This window comes from Osmerus eperlanus, chromosome 6, assembly GCF_963692335.1.
Source record: "Osmerus eperlanus chromosome 6, fOsmEpe2.1, whole genome shotgun sequence".
Taxonomy (NCBI): Eukaryota; Metazoa; Chordata; class Actinopteri; order Osmeriformes; family Osmeridae; genus Osmerus; species Osmerus eperlanus.
Window position 1 is genome coordinate 7,595,287 of NC_085023.1, and position 15,895 is coordinate 7,611,181.

At 40.8% G+C, this 15,895-nt stretch overlaps 1 protein-coding gene across 1 annotated transcript in view; it reads left to right on the forward strand.

The window, feature by feature from the left end:
- LOC134022079 (CUB and sushi domain-containing protein 1-like) overlaps positions 1-15,895 on the forward strand; it is a 522,528-nt gene that overhangs the window by 142,630 nt on the left and 364,003 nt on the right. The window contains exon 3 of the mRNA XM_062463297.1: positions 9,029-9,141. Coding sequence (XP_062319281.1) covers positions 9,029-9,141 — 113 coding nt within the window. The remainder of the gene's footprint in view (positions 1-9,028; positions 9,142-15,895) is intronic.

Here is a 15,895-nt window from a genome sequence, read left to right on the forward strand (position 1 = left end):
CTGAATCAGTTTCCCATAATAAAGAAAGTATCACTTAATGCAGCCACTCCATCCAGTGCCCGATGGAAAGACTCTTTAGCCTTGGGAACCTGATTCTCTCCAAAGAGGAATAGGCTCTCAGATCAAACGTTTGAGAAGCTTCTCCTCTTGAGGTACAATAACTGGTTTGAGAGCTAGCAATGTTGTGGCTACTGATCAGAGGTGAGAGATGAGACTTGTTAGCCCATTTTAACGTTTGTTGAGAATCTAATCTCATCTCTATTTAGCTTTGCCTTATGAGGCATGTTTGTTAAATCATTTTGTTAACCTTTTGTTAAATCACATATTCAATTATATGCAGCACCTCAAGGCACCTTTGTTTTCTCTTTTAATTAGCCTAGTGTTAATACTGTAGGCCAATCACTGTTATTTCATTGGGCCAAATGTGGTAAAAAATTTTTTTTAAATGACTGAGACAGTTATTTTGTATCAAGTTAAGTATTAAAAGGGACTTTTGTACTACTGCTTGATTTGAAGGCCTGTTGCCCTGTTGATTACAATAAATAGGTCTAAAAAATATGTTTATTGTGTTTGACTGTTCAGTACTGTTCATATTCATTACATTTAAAAAGCAGCCATAAAAGTAAATTAAAAGTTACTTTCCCTAGTAACTAATTACTTTTAATATACAGTAACTGGTGAAGTAATTCAATTACCTTTAAAAGAAGTAACTAGTAACTGTAACTAATTACTAATTTTCCTTTTGTATCATCGGGCCTCTGATTGCTGATATGGACAAATTACTCAATGCAATTTTCCCACCCACATGAAGGAGCTGGTCTCACCGACTTCCAGATTCATTGTGTGAGACCAAATTCTTAATTTTTGTCTAGCTTTAAACAATAGCGTTAGACTATTGTAGGGTTGGGGTTACAGTGCCTTAGCTGTATCCTGGAGCATTAGCTGGTACCCCAGATCCTTTGTCAGGGTTCCCACGCTTGCCTTGAAAAAGAATTCCATGCTACCTCCTGATTTTCCAGGTACCATATTAAGTGATGATCTATAGGCCCCAGAAGCTTTCCGCCCCCATCCGCGCCCCCCTCCCCTCACACACACACACACAACCCCCTAGGACACCTGACTACTTACTTGATTTAAAAGATGTGCCAGTCAAGTCTACATTGTAAATTGTAGATTATGGGCCCTATCTTGCACCCAGCGCAATTGACTTTGTCAACAACGCAAGTATCATTCCTAGTTTGCACTCGACGCAAAGCGGGCTTTTCCCTCCACAGACGCACATCGGTAAATTAGGGAATGACCTTGCGCTCCCGGGGGTTCCGAGAAAAAAGGAGGCGTGTTCCGGCGCAAACTTTCCCTGGTGCTATTTTGCAGTTTCAGAAAAACAATTCCGGCACAGACCAGGAAAAACGTCTGAAAACGTCTAAAGTCAATGGTGCATTTTTCAAATGCTATTTTAAGGGCGCATGCTTGGCCCGTGCGCACTGCTGTCGAGGCCAGGGTCTTCTTGGTACTGCGAAGCTACTTACATTGTTTTGATTTATTGTATGGCTGTGTTACATTTCTTTCATGTCAATGATTAAAAAGATTTTCATGAGAAATCTCTATGTATGTGAACTTGATTTGTAACAATTGTGGCATTTTCCTCCCACGCCTGTTTAACCGAAGCTAATTTTGGTGGGTTTCTTCTCCCATCAGAATCAGAAATCGGTTTATTCGCCATGTAGCCTTTGTAACACAAACACAGAATTTATTGTGGCAGGAAAGTGCAAACAATAAATATATACGGGTCTTAAATTAAAGATCCTGTAAAGTAAATTCCATGTTTTGCTTCTAAGTACATTATATACGTGTGAAATTAGTTCCTGAAAGCATGTGCAAAGCGCTAAAACTTTGTCGCACTGAAATGTGGAGTTAGACCGAAGAACAGTTTCTCTTCCGTTTTCAGATCAGGTTTTAATGGGCGGAGCCAAAAAATGCCCTATCTACGTCATTTCGCCCCATCTACGTCAGATCACTGAATGGCTCCTCCTGCTGTACTGTTATTGTAGCTTACATCAGCTAGCTAGCTAGCTTCAGGATGTCTCCCACCACCCGCAACTGCATCTTCCCTGGATGCAAGAACTCCAGCTGCGCTGCAACGCCATTTAAGTTCCCTGTTGATAATGAAAGGAAAAATAGGTGGATAGATTTTGTGAAGAGCCACGCTCATGGAAAGCTTCGGATAAACTCCAACAGCCGCCTCTGCGCCACTGACCATTTCATGGCGGACAGTTTTAACATGGACCAGAGACAGACGGGGTTCACCAACACACGGCTTCTCTTGCAGCGCGGAGCCGTACCGAGCATCGCCCCCCCCGGACGTTCATCCTCCGGTCGCACCTGGACCATCCACCGCCGCCTGCGGTTCATTACTCAGTTCTGTGTGCTTGTTATAATTATACTAGATAACTTTTCCAGAGGTATCTCTGCTATAATTAGTCCAAACCACTAACTTGATATTAGGCTGCTGTCTCTGCTGTAAATGTTTACTCTTGTGTTACAGCTCAGGGGAATATTTCATTTATATGCATCTGTATGTTTCACTCATTGAACAAATACATTCTAATTCTATACTGTTTTCTTTGGCTTGACGTAGCGTCCATTAGGTTCTTAGGTAGCTTACTTGAGAGAGGCGGCGCCTTCCAGCGAGGGGGCCGAGCTTCAGCTCCTTCAGGGGACACGCCCCCCCAGTCTCGAACAGAGAAGACTTAAGCCCAATTTATTCTTATGTCGCAGACACTTTTGAAAAGGTCGCCGACAGAAATGACGTCTCGGTCGACACTTTTAACCGTCGCTTAGAAGTGTCGCCTACCAGGAGAAATTTCTACTGGCGCGGATGTCGTCACATAGTGAAAAATTAAAATGGTCAGTTTCTCCGATTGATCACCTAGGCTACAAAGCGTTAACAATGTAACCATAGCTATGAATGTAACGGTTCTGTTTACGTCACGCGAACCTTGAGCACAGGCGACTGTTTGCCGAAGTATAAATGCAGCTGCCTGAGCGACACTTTTTTTTTTCCGTCGGCGACCATTTCAAAAGTGTCCGCGACCTAAGTATAAATTAAGCTTTAGCCTTAGACTTATTTTCTTACGATTTCAAAGCCTAATTTAACATACTTGTCTGTGTTTTTTTTTTCATTCGAATTTGGATGGGTAGTTAATAACACATTATTCTGTGGTGTGGTGAACTTGAAACTCGTTTTTAATTCCACTTTACAGGATCTTTAAGTCTTTGAGAACGGGTTTCTCAAGCCAGGTGGAGCATTAGACCAGGAGCTCATCTCCTGTTTCCAAAATGCATCACAAACTGCTTGAGAAAGCTGTTCTACAATGATAATTGGTGATGAAAATAAATTATGTTCAATAAGATGTACTTGTGTTTATTAACTGTTTATTAGATTAGTTAGCTTGGCTGATAGAGCTGTGCTGACGGGCTTGCCTCGGTTACATCAGTGCTTGGCCCGGCATCTTCCGCATTAGCTAAGGGATGCTTTGCGTTTAGGTGGTATTTGAGACTGGAAGAACTCCTACAGTAAACTAATTCCGTATAGCACAAGGTGCAAACAACCTTAGTCTTGTTGAGGTTTCCATTGGGAAGCTTCTTAAAAATAAATTTTCCCTGAAGCCAACCTAGGCGGCTTCATAGCTGCATCCATGTTAGCAAATCACGTTTGATGTGATTATTTCATACACAAGGCATACACACAGGTTCGAAGACTCGTTCTCTCCCCCTACAGTGCAATTCGGCTAGGCATACATCCGCGCTAAAATATCAAGGTGAAAGTCATCATAGCTTGCGTAGTATAGACCCAGCTCCCAACCTAACTTTGAGAATAGATTAACGGCTATATTTTTTTTATTGCCCATAAGAGTCTCACGCCGATAACGGCCCACCACTAATTTAAACTCAAGCTTGTGTGGTGCGTCGCTGGCTTCAGTGCCACAGCCTAAACTTTATGTTAAAAGAAACATTCTCACAAATGTTCCTATTTAGTAGCATCATAAAAACAAAACATAACAAAATAGCTAAAAGTAGATGTAAGAATGAATGTTACAAAATTGATCAAGACTAGACTGGTCATGTCAACTAGTATAGACGTAATGTCACAGCCTAATGTGAAAATGTATTGGTAGTTAGCTAGCATTGCAAGCTAGCCAACACTCGCTAGTTAGTTAGCAAGCTGAATGTTAGCTGAATGCTAGCTAGCAAGTTGCAGCTAGCTAGTTAGCAAGATTGCACTGCTTACTAACTAACGTTGATAAACCCAGGTTTACCACACAGTTAAAACACAGCTACTTACATTTGAGGATAAACTTGAAAAGAAGTTTCACTGTAGATGTCAAGGCTCCCGTGTTGGCTGGGAAATGCATGTATTTGACCCCTTCTATTGAGATCGCGAGTAACGTTTCTCGGTTATTATTCCCGAAGTCCACCAATCCGAAACTATACTTTTAAAGTACATATCACCAGGTTGCCTGCAAATTCCAACATCCAATATACCAGATAGGATGCCAAGAGCATGCTCTACAACATGGGACCATCCATTTCGATATACAGTAAAAGCTGTTCACATGTAAAGGGTTTTTATAAACTAATCTTAATTCTGTGCTCAATAGTAATTTTATTACTATTTACACATCATCCAATAACATTTTCCAGGACAACTGTTTCAATTTCCATGTAAGTGTTCACTTTTGCTCAGTTTCCATTACTTTTCCAAACCTGGAAAATGAAAAAATAAATTCCATGTTTTCCAGGTACCGTGGGAACCCAGTTTGTGGTTCCATGTTCTTGGCCAATGATTTAGATATAGATGGAGATAGACAGACAGTAATATAGAAAAATACAAAGTAGTTAAGAGAGAGATGTGTGTGTATGTGTAATAGAGATAGAAAAGGAGAAAGAAAGATAAAGAGATTGTAAACTGGTCTATAGGATATTTGACTTCGGTGCAGGGGTGGTGTGGAGTATGTATTTGAATCACAAGGTCTTTGTTGTGTGTGAATGTATACGTGTGTGTGTGACTCCTGTGATTGATGCAGTAGCGCTGAGAGTCAAGGAGAGTCTTGCCTGCTGGGCCATGTGATGGATCTACCAATATATTGTGACTACAGCACTAGAGGCTCCAAAGCATGCTCACCTTAAAGCATGACAGATGGCACAGATGTTGAACACTGATTATTTAGCCTGCTCATGTATATACTAGATACACACCCAATATTAGAGCATAGCAACCCATTTATGGAGAGCACCATCCGGATATTATATGGTAAACTGCATTTCAGTGTAGTGTATGTGTGTATGTGTCTACATCTGTGGCGGCTGGTGACTCAAAAAATTGGGGAGGATAGGAGGGTTTTGTGTTTCTTTACACTAGTGGGCTACTTATCTCTACTTTCTTCTGTTCTGTCACGTGTGTGCAGCAGAGAACGTGGATCCATATGCAGGAGAGCAGGCAAGCAGGATCAAAAGAACAAGGATTATTAAATCAACCCAAAAAAATAAAACATGAAGAGCAGACTACTCACACGATGGGACCAGACCAAAAAAAGACAAATGATTAGACACTACACCAGCGAAGCAACCATAAATACTAAAGGACTAAACTAGACACAGGTGCATGGTACTCATTGTAACACAGACACTTAGCAAGACACAGGTGCAGTAAATCTCTTACACTTAATAAGACAGGGAGAACACACTGGGTTCTTATGTTCAAATATAGAAATAATCAGTCTTCCAATTTAATGCAAACTCACTATACAACTAAGGTAAGGTAATGCAGTTATGTTAAGTCCCTATCTTTTTATCCCTATCTTCCATAAATATTTTTTTGATATCATATACCATATTACCACAAAAAGGATGGAAAAAAGTGGCCAGGTGAACAAGATGGAAAGATCTAATCACTGTAGGCATTTGATGGAACTAAACCTTGTGTGTGCGTAATGTGTCATTGTTGAGGAGTGGATGCAGCACCTCCGTACGTTGGAGTAAAAATTTTAGACACCTCTGATTTAAAAAGGAAAAACAAAAAACATTCAAATCTGGAATTATTAAAAACAAAACAAAAATTAAGTGTGTTATGAGTTATTCTGCCTGTGGGAGGGTTCCACTCACTTGCAACAAGCTAATGTTGCGTTAGCTGTGCAAGTATCCAAAAAACAGGAAAAATAAATCTGAAATCTGTTTGTGTTTATACGTGTATTGCTGTATACTCTGTCTGTGCTTCTGTTTGTGGTAAATCAACAGGAGGAAGGGGACTGGCTTTGAGCAAGTGATGTGTGTGGACTTAAAGTAAAACATTGGAAAAATTGAATTTGTGCACGGTGGGGTTTGTTAGGGTTAAAATTTGTGTTTTGGGGTTAGGAGCTAGGGTTCGGGTTCAGGCAAGGTTTTAGAGTTAAGGTTACACCAGAAGTCCACCCAGGAATACATTTGCATTTATTCATTTAGCAGACGCTTTTATCCAAAGCGACTTCCAAGAGAGAGCTTTACAGAAGTGCATTGGTCACTGATCATGACAACATTGCAGGTAGCCAAAACATGAAGCATACATTGTGAAAAACCAAATAAGTGCCAAAGGGAAGAACCATAAGAGCATGTAGTTAAACAAGTTACAATTAAACAACATGAACCTCAAAAAGTGCAAGAGTGTACCTGTAGAAAAGCAAGCAACAGTAAAATATTTCACAGCGAGTACAATCATTTTAAATCAGTTACAACTAACCAACAAGAGCAACAAGTCTCTCAATAACAGTCATTGTGATCCTGGAGGAAACTAACATCAAGTCCAGCAAATCATTCATAAGTACTGTTGTACTCCTGGAACAAGTGTGTCTAAAGCCTTTTATTGAAGGTGAGGAGACAGTCAGTGTCTCTGATGGAGGTGGGGAGTTGATTCCACCATTGGGGGGCCAGACAGGAGAAGAGCTTGTGTTGGGACCGGGCGCTCTTGAGCGGTGGGACCACCAGACAGTTGTCAGAAGAAGACCGTAGGTGGCGGTGTAAGGCTGGAGGAGAGACTTGACGTAGTCGGGTGCAGTCCCGTTCACCGCTCGGAAGGTCAGTACCAGGGTCTTGAATCTGATACGGGCCGTCATGGGTAGCCAGTGAAGGGAGATGAGGAGCGGGGTAACATGGGAGCGTCTGGGTAGGTTGAAGACCAGGCGGGCTGCTGCGTTCTGAATCCTCTTGAGAGGGCGGGTTGCGCATGCTGGGAGACCGGCGAGCAGGGAGTTGCAGTAGTCGGGAGCCAGATGGCTGAGCGGTGAGGGAGTCGGGCTAGTAATCTGAAGGTTGCCAGTTCGATTCCCAGCCGTGTCAATTGACGTTGTGTCCTTGGGCAAGGCACTTCACCCTAGTTGCTTCGGGGGGAATGTCCCTGTACTTACTGTAAGTCGCTCTGGATAAGAGCGTCTGCTAAATGACTAAATGTAAAATGTAGTCCAACTTTGAGAGGACAAGTGCTTGGACTAGCAGCTGGGTGGAATGCTCAGACAGGTATCTCCTGATCTTCCGGATGTTATAGAGGGTGAATCTACACGACCGGGAGACTGCAGCAATGTAGGCTGTGAGGGAGAGCTCATCATCCATGGTAACCCCGAGGTTACTGGCAGAGGATGAAGGGGTCACCGTCGCAGATCCCAAGGTAATTGAGAGATCGTGGGAGATGGAGGGTTTGGCAGGATGATGAGAAGTTCTGTTTTGGTGAGGTTCAGCTGGAGGTGGTGCTTGGTCATCCAGGCGGAGATGTCTGTGAGGCAGGCCTCGATCCTAGCTGAGATCCCCGGATCAGTCGGGGGGAACGACAGGTACAGCTGCGTGTCGTCAGCGTAGCAGTGGTAGGAGAAGCCATGGGAGGTGATGATTGGTCCAAGTGAGGTGGTGTACAGGGAGAAGAGGGGTCCAAGGACAGAGCCCTGTGGGACACCAGTGGAGAGCTGGCGGGGGCCTGACACTTTGCCTCCCCAAGAGACCTGTAGGATCTTCCCGACAGGTAGGATGAGATCCACTGAAGTGCAGTGCCAGTGATGCCCATCTCAGAAAGTCTGGCAAGGAGGATCCGATGGCTAACCGTATTAAATGCTGCAGGAATAGTAATAGTAAACTAATAGGAATTGTAAACTAAGGGAAAAATATACTTGTGAGGACATTTTCTTGGTCTTGTTATGTCTTGTTTTTATTTTCTTATAGGGTGTTAGGGTTAGAATTACATTAAGGGTTGGGGTTTAAGTTAAAGTGGGATAGTTGCAGGGTCAAGGTAAGGGCTAGGGTTAGGTTTAGGGCTAAGGAAAACTGGATTTGAAGGAGTCAAAATCATTGAGTCAAAAAACTAAATTTGAAATACAACCTTGTGTGTCTCACCTCCTACTGAGGACAGGCTCTTTTTGTGGCCTGCTCTTGTAGGTGTTTTGGTACCATAGGGTTAGAACCTATTACCTGTCCATTAAGGTGACAGGTGAGCCTCAGTGTGCGGTTTTCCATGAGCATGGTTCTGATGTGTACAGCCCCTTACATCTCCATGGCTAAAATAGCCGACATCCACAACCATTAGAGATGGAGCAGATCAGGCACTTGATTCTTTGCAGGGTTAGCAGGTATGTGTGCGTGTCTAGCTCTGTTTGTGCGTGCATGTGCGTGTATTGAAAGGTATAAAAGATGCAGGGCTGCCATATCTCCAGCCAACACAACAAAAGATTCATACACTACTCAATTCTGAAATGAGAAACACCGAATGGCATGTAGAACAAACAAACAAACAACAAATTAGTGGGAATGTCATTGGACATAACAATAGGGAAAATTAATGATTGATTAAAGTACTTACTAGAGAGAAGACCAAAGTGGTGTGGCTTGAGGTAATGCTATTCCACATTGACATGTAGAATGTGATTTTAACAGCAATGTAATGTTGTTACATGATATACACGATAATGTGTATTATAATACACATAATATTATAATATCTCTGTCTGTGCAGGTTGTCAGGGTTCATGTTGCCGTCTCCCATCGTCAGTACAGGATCTGTCCTGGCACTCTGGTTCACCACAGACTTTGCTGTGAGCGCCCAGGGCTTCAAAGCCATCTATGAAGGTGAGTGAACATCAGCTGCTTTTGATTTTCCATCATGTTGCCATAAGGAATCAATAATAGCTTGTGTGGTTGCTGTCATATTCACTTTGATACCAGCCACGCAATTCCTGACAAACCTTTGTTATCTGCAAAAGTCGAACCACATATATGATAATTCACCCCAAAAAGATGTTGCCTTTTCCTCACCTTTTGAATAAATGGCTCTTTGTGGCCAAAGATGTAATGAACTGACACTACAAGTATTCTATTTAACTGTGTCTGTTTCGATGGTGCTTGTTTTTCATTGACCCAAAGGTTACAGCATAAGGAGATTCCAGTAGCTGTTTGTGCAGATCCACTTGGTTACAGTTATAATATTCTGGGGCTGTTGACCCTTCAAACCACTTTGACCTTACACTGTGTTTGTTATTGTTGTGTTGAGCTTGCTTATAAGCAACAATGTTGAGCAGTCATTCAGTAGCTACTGTAAAGTACTGCATATGTGAGAGTTTGAGGGTAGCTGTGTCAATGCACGGTCATGTTGCAGCTCGGCATCTCTGCTTAGAACATCTTAGGTGGAGTTGGCCGAGTATGAAGAGCTTCTCATCTATTTACCATGAGGTCTAAATATCTCGGGTGTTTCACCTGCTAGGAAATAGACCTGAGACTAGAGAATCTCCCTCAGGAGAGCAGCTGCATGAATGATGCTCTAGCATGGCACTTAGCTTGAACCTTTCTAAGGACTGCCTTGTTGATGTTTTTACTCTGCTCTTTAAGGGACACATACCATACAGTAGATTAGCCATTGCTATGGTGTTGTGATGTGCCATTTAAAGTCACTCTTCTGCATGTATGATATACTGAGGCCTATTGTCATGTGCTAAGACTGAAAAATGGCTTGTCAGAGAGAAATGTACATTGCATTTTATAGAAAACAAACTGTCCATGGGGATAAGTACATTTGTGTAGAGTTGGCAAACAAACGACACATCTCAGTTATCAAAAGTCAAAAACATTCATGCAGGACAGTATAATGGTTTGTGTCAAATGTTCGTTTAGATATCCAATGTACATTTGTTTAGGATATACAGAACTAGTGTAAAATAATGCTGCTACGTCATTTGACAACACTTTACATAAATCCCTTATCCCTTATATCCCTCCCCCATACTGTTCCTTCATACACTTTTTTTAATAACCTTTACTGCTAACCAGTGATGCCGGTAAGTAACGCGTTACTCTAATCTGACCACTTTTTTCAGTAACGAGTAATCTAACGCGTTACTATTTCCAAACCAGTAATCAGATTAAAGTTACTTGTCCATGTGACTGTGCGTGACTATTTTGTCATTAATAGTAAAATATATATTTGATTTCTTCTTGCGTCTCTGAGAGTGAAGTCGGGGGCCGGTTCTGGTGGGCCGGTCTGGATCAGATCCAGGGCCTATTTTTACTCCCACATATACGTAAACCACCTCCGTGGATGCGGGGGTCGCGAGTCACTGGCACCATTATTTTAGGGGTCGTGGGCTGAAAAGTTTGAGAACCCCTTATGTAGCCTATGTGACAATTAAGTCACGTTTTCAGCATGAGGGTCACGTCACGTGTATATACATAGACCTACCACACAGCGACACAAACAACAATGGAGGAGGAGAGAGAGAGATGCGCATTTTCGAGTTGGAAATACAGTCCAGACATCCCAAGAGACTCATTTCCGGGAGGTGGCTTCCCCCCCCCCCCCCGGGACGCACACGCAATCAGGACGCGTGATATGCACCTGTTTCGAACAGAAATGACCATTGCACAGTCTCGCGCTCGCTCTAAATACAAAATCCCCGAATTCCGGCGGAAGATTGTATAGCATTTGCGGTCGTCCGTGAGCCGCTATTGAAATGCGGGAGACTCGACTTGGGATGTCTGACAATCACTATTTTGAGTATTTGTCAGCTAAAGATTGAAATATCAAGGTTCGTTGAACACTCTGTGCTGGTGGCGACAAAGTGCTATCAAGCTACAAAAACAGACGTCAAATTTGAAGAAACATCAATAAAGTGAGTGTTGGCAAAACCGGTTGTCATTTTTATGTTGTCGGCAGCTGCTGAATGTAACTAATAAAGTAATTTGTAATCTAATTTAGTTACTTTTAAAATCAGGTAATCTGTAAAGTAACTAAGTTACTTTTAAAGGAGTAATCAGTAATCAGATTACTTTTTCAAAGTAACTGTGGCAACACTGCTGCTAACACTTAACACCTCCCCTTAATAAAAAGTTTTGCCCATCCCTTTCTCTTTTTTATTTATATTTTCTCTAATTTAACCCTATTAATAATAAAAGTTCTGCCCCAAAGCTTATTTTAGCATCTGCATTTTACATTACATTTAGTCATTTAGCAGACACTCTTATCCAGAGCGACTTACAGTAAGTACAGGGACATTCCCCCGAGGCAAGTAGGGTGAAGTGCCTTGCCCAAGGACACAACGTCAGTTGGCATGACCGGGAATCGAACTGGCAACGTTCGGATTACTAGCCCGATTCCCTCACCGCTCAGCCACCTGACTCGACCCTTATTGCCACAACTTAAAACAAATGGGGACAGATGGGGTATGACAGCACATTGCTTTTTGCACTGCATCCCAAATTGTATCTTGTACCATTTGTATTTTTTAAAATATTTGTATTTTTATATTGTAAAAACTAATTAATAATAATAATAAATGTTATATTTATTGTACTTTTTACTTTAATTCTAATTCCACTTAGTTACTGCTAGTTATGTACCCTTAGAAATAGTTAGTCCTCATATTTAAATTTAAGATTCCTATATGTTTAATGTATGCACCTTCCTACCAAAGCAAATTCCTTGTCTGTGCAAACTTTCATGGCGAATAAAACCCATTCTGATTCTGATTCTGAAGGCTTAACCTATCAGCTACTGAGTAATTGGGACACAAAACCCCAACTTAGAATGATTAAAATATAACTAATAATGAAATAATAATGTCCAACCTTTTTTCTGATCAAATAATGATGACCATGAAACAAAAAATAAACTTTGACTTGATGATCTTGGGTACGTCATCAGACCATGGTAAGTGTACAGTGAGCTGCCACCTATCTTCCCTCAACTACATGTTACACATGAAGAGGATACAGGGGATGTGTAACAGATTATGAAAGGGCTGTATTGGGACTGAGCGAGATGCAATCTTTTAGCTTTGCCACCTGTAATGTCTGCAGACCCCGGTCAATCCAGTTGCCCATTTTTTTTATGTTTAATTTACAGGTTAACGTCTGAGGTCTGGAACAGGTCTACCTGTAACAAGAACTGCCAGAACTTGCACTAGTGGGGGCACTGCTGAGTGTTAGCCTGTATACTATGCAATATGAATACTACTACCGAGAATCTCTGCTGACAGAAGAGAGCAATGGGTCTTGTGTTGCATTCTGGTTAAATGTCACTTGTCCTTCTATGATGCAGTAGTGTGTGTGTGTGTTCAACCCTGGGGATGCCCATCCACCAGGAGAGTGACATTAATACGGTGGTCTGGGCTCTGTGCTCTGTCTGTACAGAAAAGGATCTGTCTTTAGAGATGAAAATTGCTTCAATGCTGTTGAAATCAGATTGACGTCAGGCTTAAATTTTCATTTAACAAAACGGTACAAAGGAATTTAACTCTATGAGTTTTCATTAATCTTTTAGGTACTGTAAGAACAACCAAATGCCAATATTTTGTAACACCCATGGCAATGATCCATAATATGTTTAAAGAAGAATAGTGTAACAGTTTGGTAATGTCTGCAATGGAAATGAACAGTTAACATTTAAGGAAATTAGTTATGTTATCAAGATCCTTGTGGTGCAGATTTTCCCAGCAGCCTGTGCTTTTCTGCATGGAATTACTCCCATTACAACAGATCAATTGTAATCAATGTAGTCTTCTGTGTTCTGCTGTGTTGTGTGCAAACTACTGTAGCAGCATATGTACATCACTTTATGCTCTCAGAAAGAGGTCAGCCAACCCTGGCTGGCTGAATAGTATTGATAAGAACAAGATAAAACACTTCCACAATTCAATTCCACATGAATCTCCTCCAGTTTGATTCCCCATTGTCAAAGTTACAGCAGCAGCACATTAAGTATTTTAGACAAAAACAGAATTTCAGATTTAGACCCTTGGTAGTGAGAAAGAGCTGAGGTATTTATATGTTCCTGTAGACATTAAGCTTCCATGTCACAGAATGATTAATTGTTGGAATGCTGCTTCAGCATTCCAAGTATTGTTCTTTGAATCTTTATTGTTGGAATGCTGCTTCAGCATTCCAAGTATTGTTCTTTGAATCTTTAATCAACTTATTATTTTTCTTCTATTTCTTCCGTGGCACCTTTCAGCGCCTTCAAATCTTCAGCTATTAAAACCGTTCAGCTATCAAACAATTCAGCAGTTTCAGGCCATTCCTGCTATGACTTTTCAGCTTTGTACCTCTTATGCTTGAATTAATATAAATCAATATTCATAATATTTTTAACATGGGTTTCCAATGGAGTTTTCTTTCAAATCCTCTCAAACTTCTTTAAACTTCTTCAACTTCCAAATCCTTCTTCCTCAATCTTTCACCTAGAGCCACCATTTAAACTTTAAAATGTTGACAAAACCCTAAACTATTTTTAAATAATTCAGCTTTTTGATATCTATTCAACTTTTTTCAATATCACTGATTATGTTTCATGACTTTTTCAAGCCGTTTCTGAGATTTACATGGGTGTGTACGTGAAACCCTAGAGTGCAGACTGACACGCTTAGAGTGGAGGCCTGAGCTTCGGATGTCGTTGAAAAAATATTTATAGTTTGCCAGCATTGCCACAATTTTCGCTCTTCATGCTTCATTTTTGGATCAATAGATAGCTTATTTTGTGCTGGTCGTAGACAGTTGTCTGTTGAATCCAACAGACGTACACATTTGTTCAGAGCCCCACGAAAGCGAGACAAAGTCCAACTCTCGCCCCATAGAGACCAATGCAAATCTGGTGACAAAATCGTCAGAGAAAGCAAAAAGAACAAGATTTTGAAACTGCCGGTAGAGTCGTATTTCTGACCGCACAGACATATAAAGGACATCTCTGGTTTCGGCGTAGTCTTGGGTCTCGGAAAATATCCTTATTTTTTTGATTGGACGTATAGTTATGCGTCTAGGTTAACTTGTTTGAGGTGTGGATTCTCGCTACATTTCTGTTATTCTCTGCCCTCAGCGCGTTAGCAATCATAGCTGCACCATCACCGTGGCAACGACAGACACGCACCACTCAGTCTCTCACACAGGTGATTGGTATTAGGTGATTAGTGGAGTCACAAGACAGAGTTTGATAGTATTTCAACCTAATACAATTTACTAGAGGTGACTCTGCAGGTGCTGCCAATATCTCTTTTACTACTATTGCTAATGGAACTGTTTTATTCTACTACGCCACTGAGTGCGTTTACTTGACCATGAGAAACCCGATTACTAGCAATTCTCGGTTTATGCCAATAATACGATTCCTCCGTTTACATGTGTAATTAGTTAGATTACTCAATAAACGCGTCTACATGATTCTTTTTATTAATAGTTGTATGCTCCACGGACAAAACTTGCACCATCATCCTTCTGCAACAAAGTGTCGCCGTGTCTTCCTGTATCGGCCCTACTGCTGTATGTTTCATTCAATCAACACATTGAATCCTACTAAGAAAGCCGAGTAAACGCACTCAATGATAGGCTACATACCGAGGTGAAATCAGTTTCATATTCGAGATTTAACAGACATTCATATTCGTACCTCCGTTCAGGCTCCGCATCATATTTAGGGACCGGGGTAAAAGAGTTGACAGTCCGAATGTTTCTTCAATATCTTTGTCAAAATCCACCATACAAACTTCAAACTTGTTGCACATTCTTCTACTACTGACTGACCAATTTGTACAACCTTTGGTTTGGTGATAATGTTGATTATTGATTAACCCATAGCCAATAAATCAATAAAAACACCAATATTTCAGTATTTCCTCAATATCTTTGTCAAAAATGAACATAGAAACTTCAGACCAGTTTCACATTCTTCTACTCCTAGCTGACCAAGTTTTCCAACCTTTGGTTTGGTGATAAAGTTTATTTTTGATTAACCTATATTGCCAATAAATCTATAAAAACACCAATATTTAAGTGTTTCCTCAATATCTTTGTCATAAATGACCACAGAAACGTCAGACCTGTTTCACATTCTTCTACTCCTAGCTGACCAAGTTGTCCAACCTTTGGTTTGGTGATAAAGTTGATTATTGATAAACCTATATTGCCAATAAATCAAGAAAAACACCAATATTTCAGTATTTCCTCAATATCCTTGTCATAAATGACCACAGAAACGTCAGACCTGTTTCACATTCTTTTACTCCTAGCTGACCAAGTTTTCCAAGCTTTGGTTTGGTGATAAAGTTGATTATTGATTAACCCATAGCCAACTTTATCAACTTTATCACCAAACCAAAGCTTGGACAACTTGGTCAGCTAGTAGTAGAAGAATGTGCAAGTTGAATGTTGAAGTTTCTATGTTCATTTTTGACAAAGATATTGAGAAAATACTGAAATATTGGTGTTTTTATTGATTTGTTGGCAATGGGTTAATCAATAATCAACTTTATCACCAAACCAACGGTTGGACAACTTGGTCTGCTAGGAGTAGAAGAATGTGAAACAGGTATGAAGTTTCTGTGGTCATTTTTGACAAAGATATTGA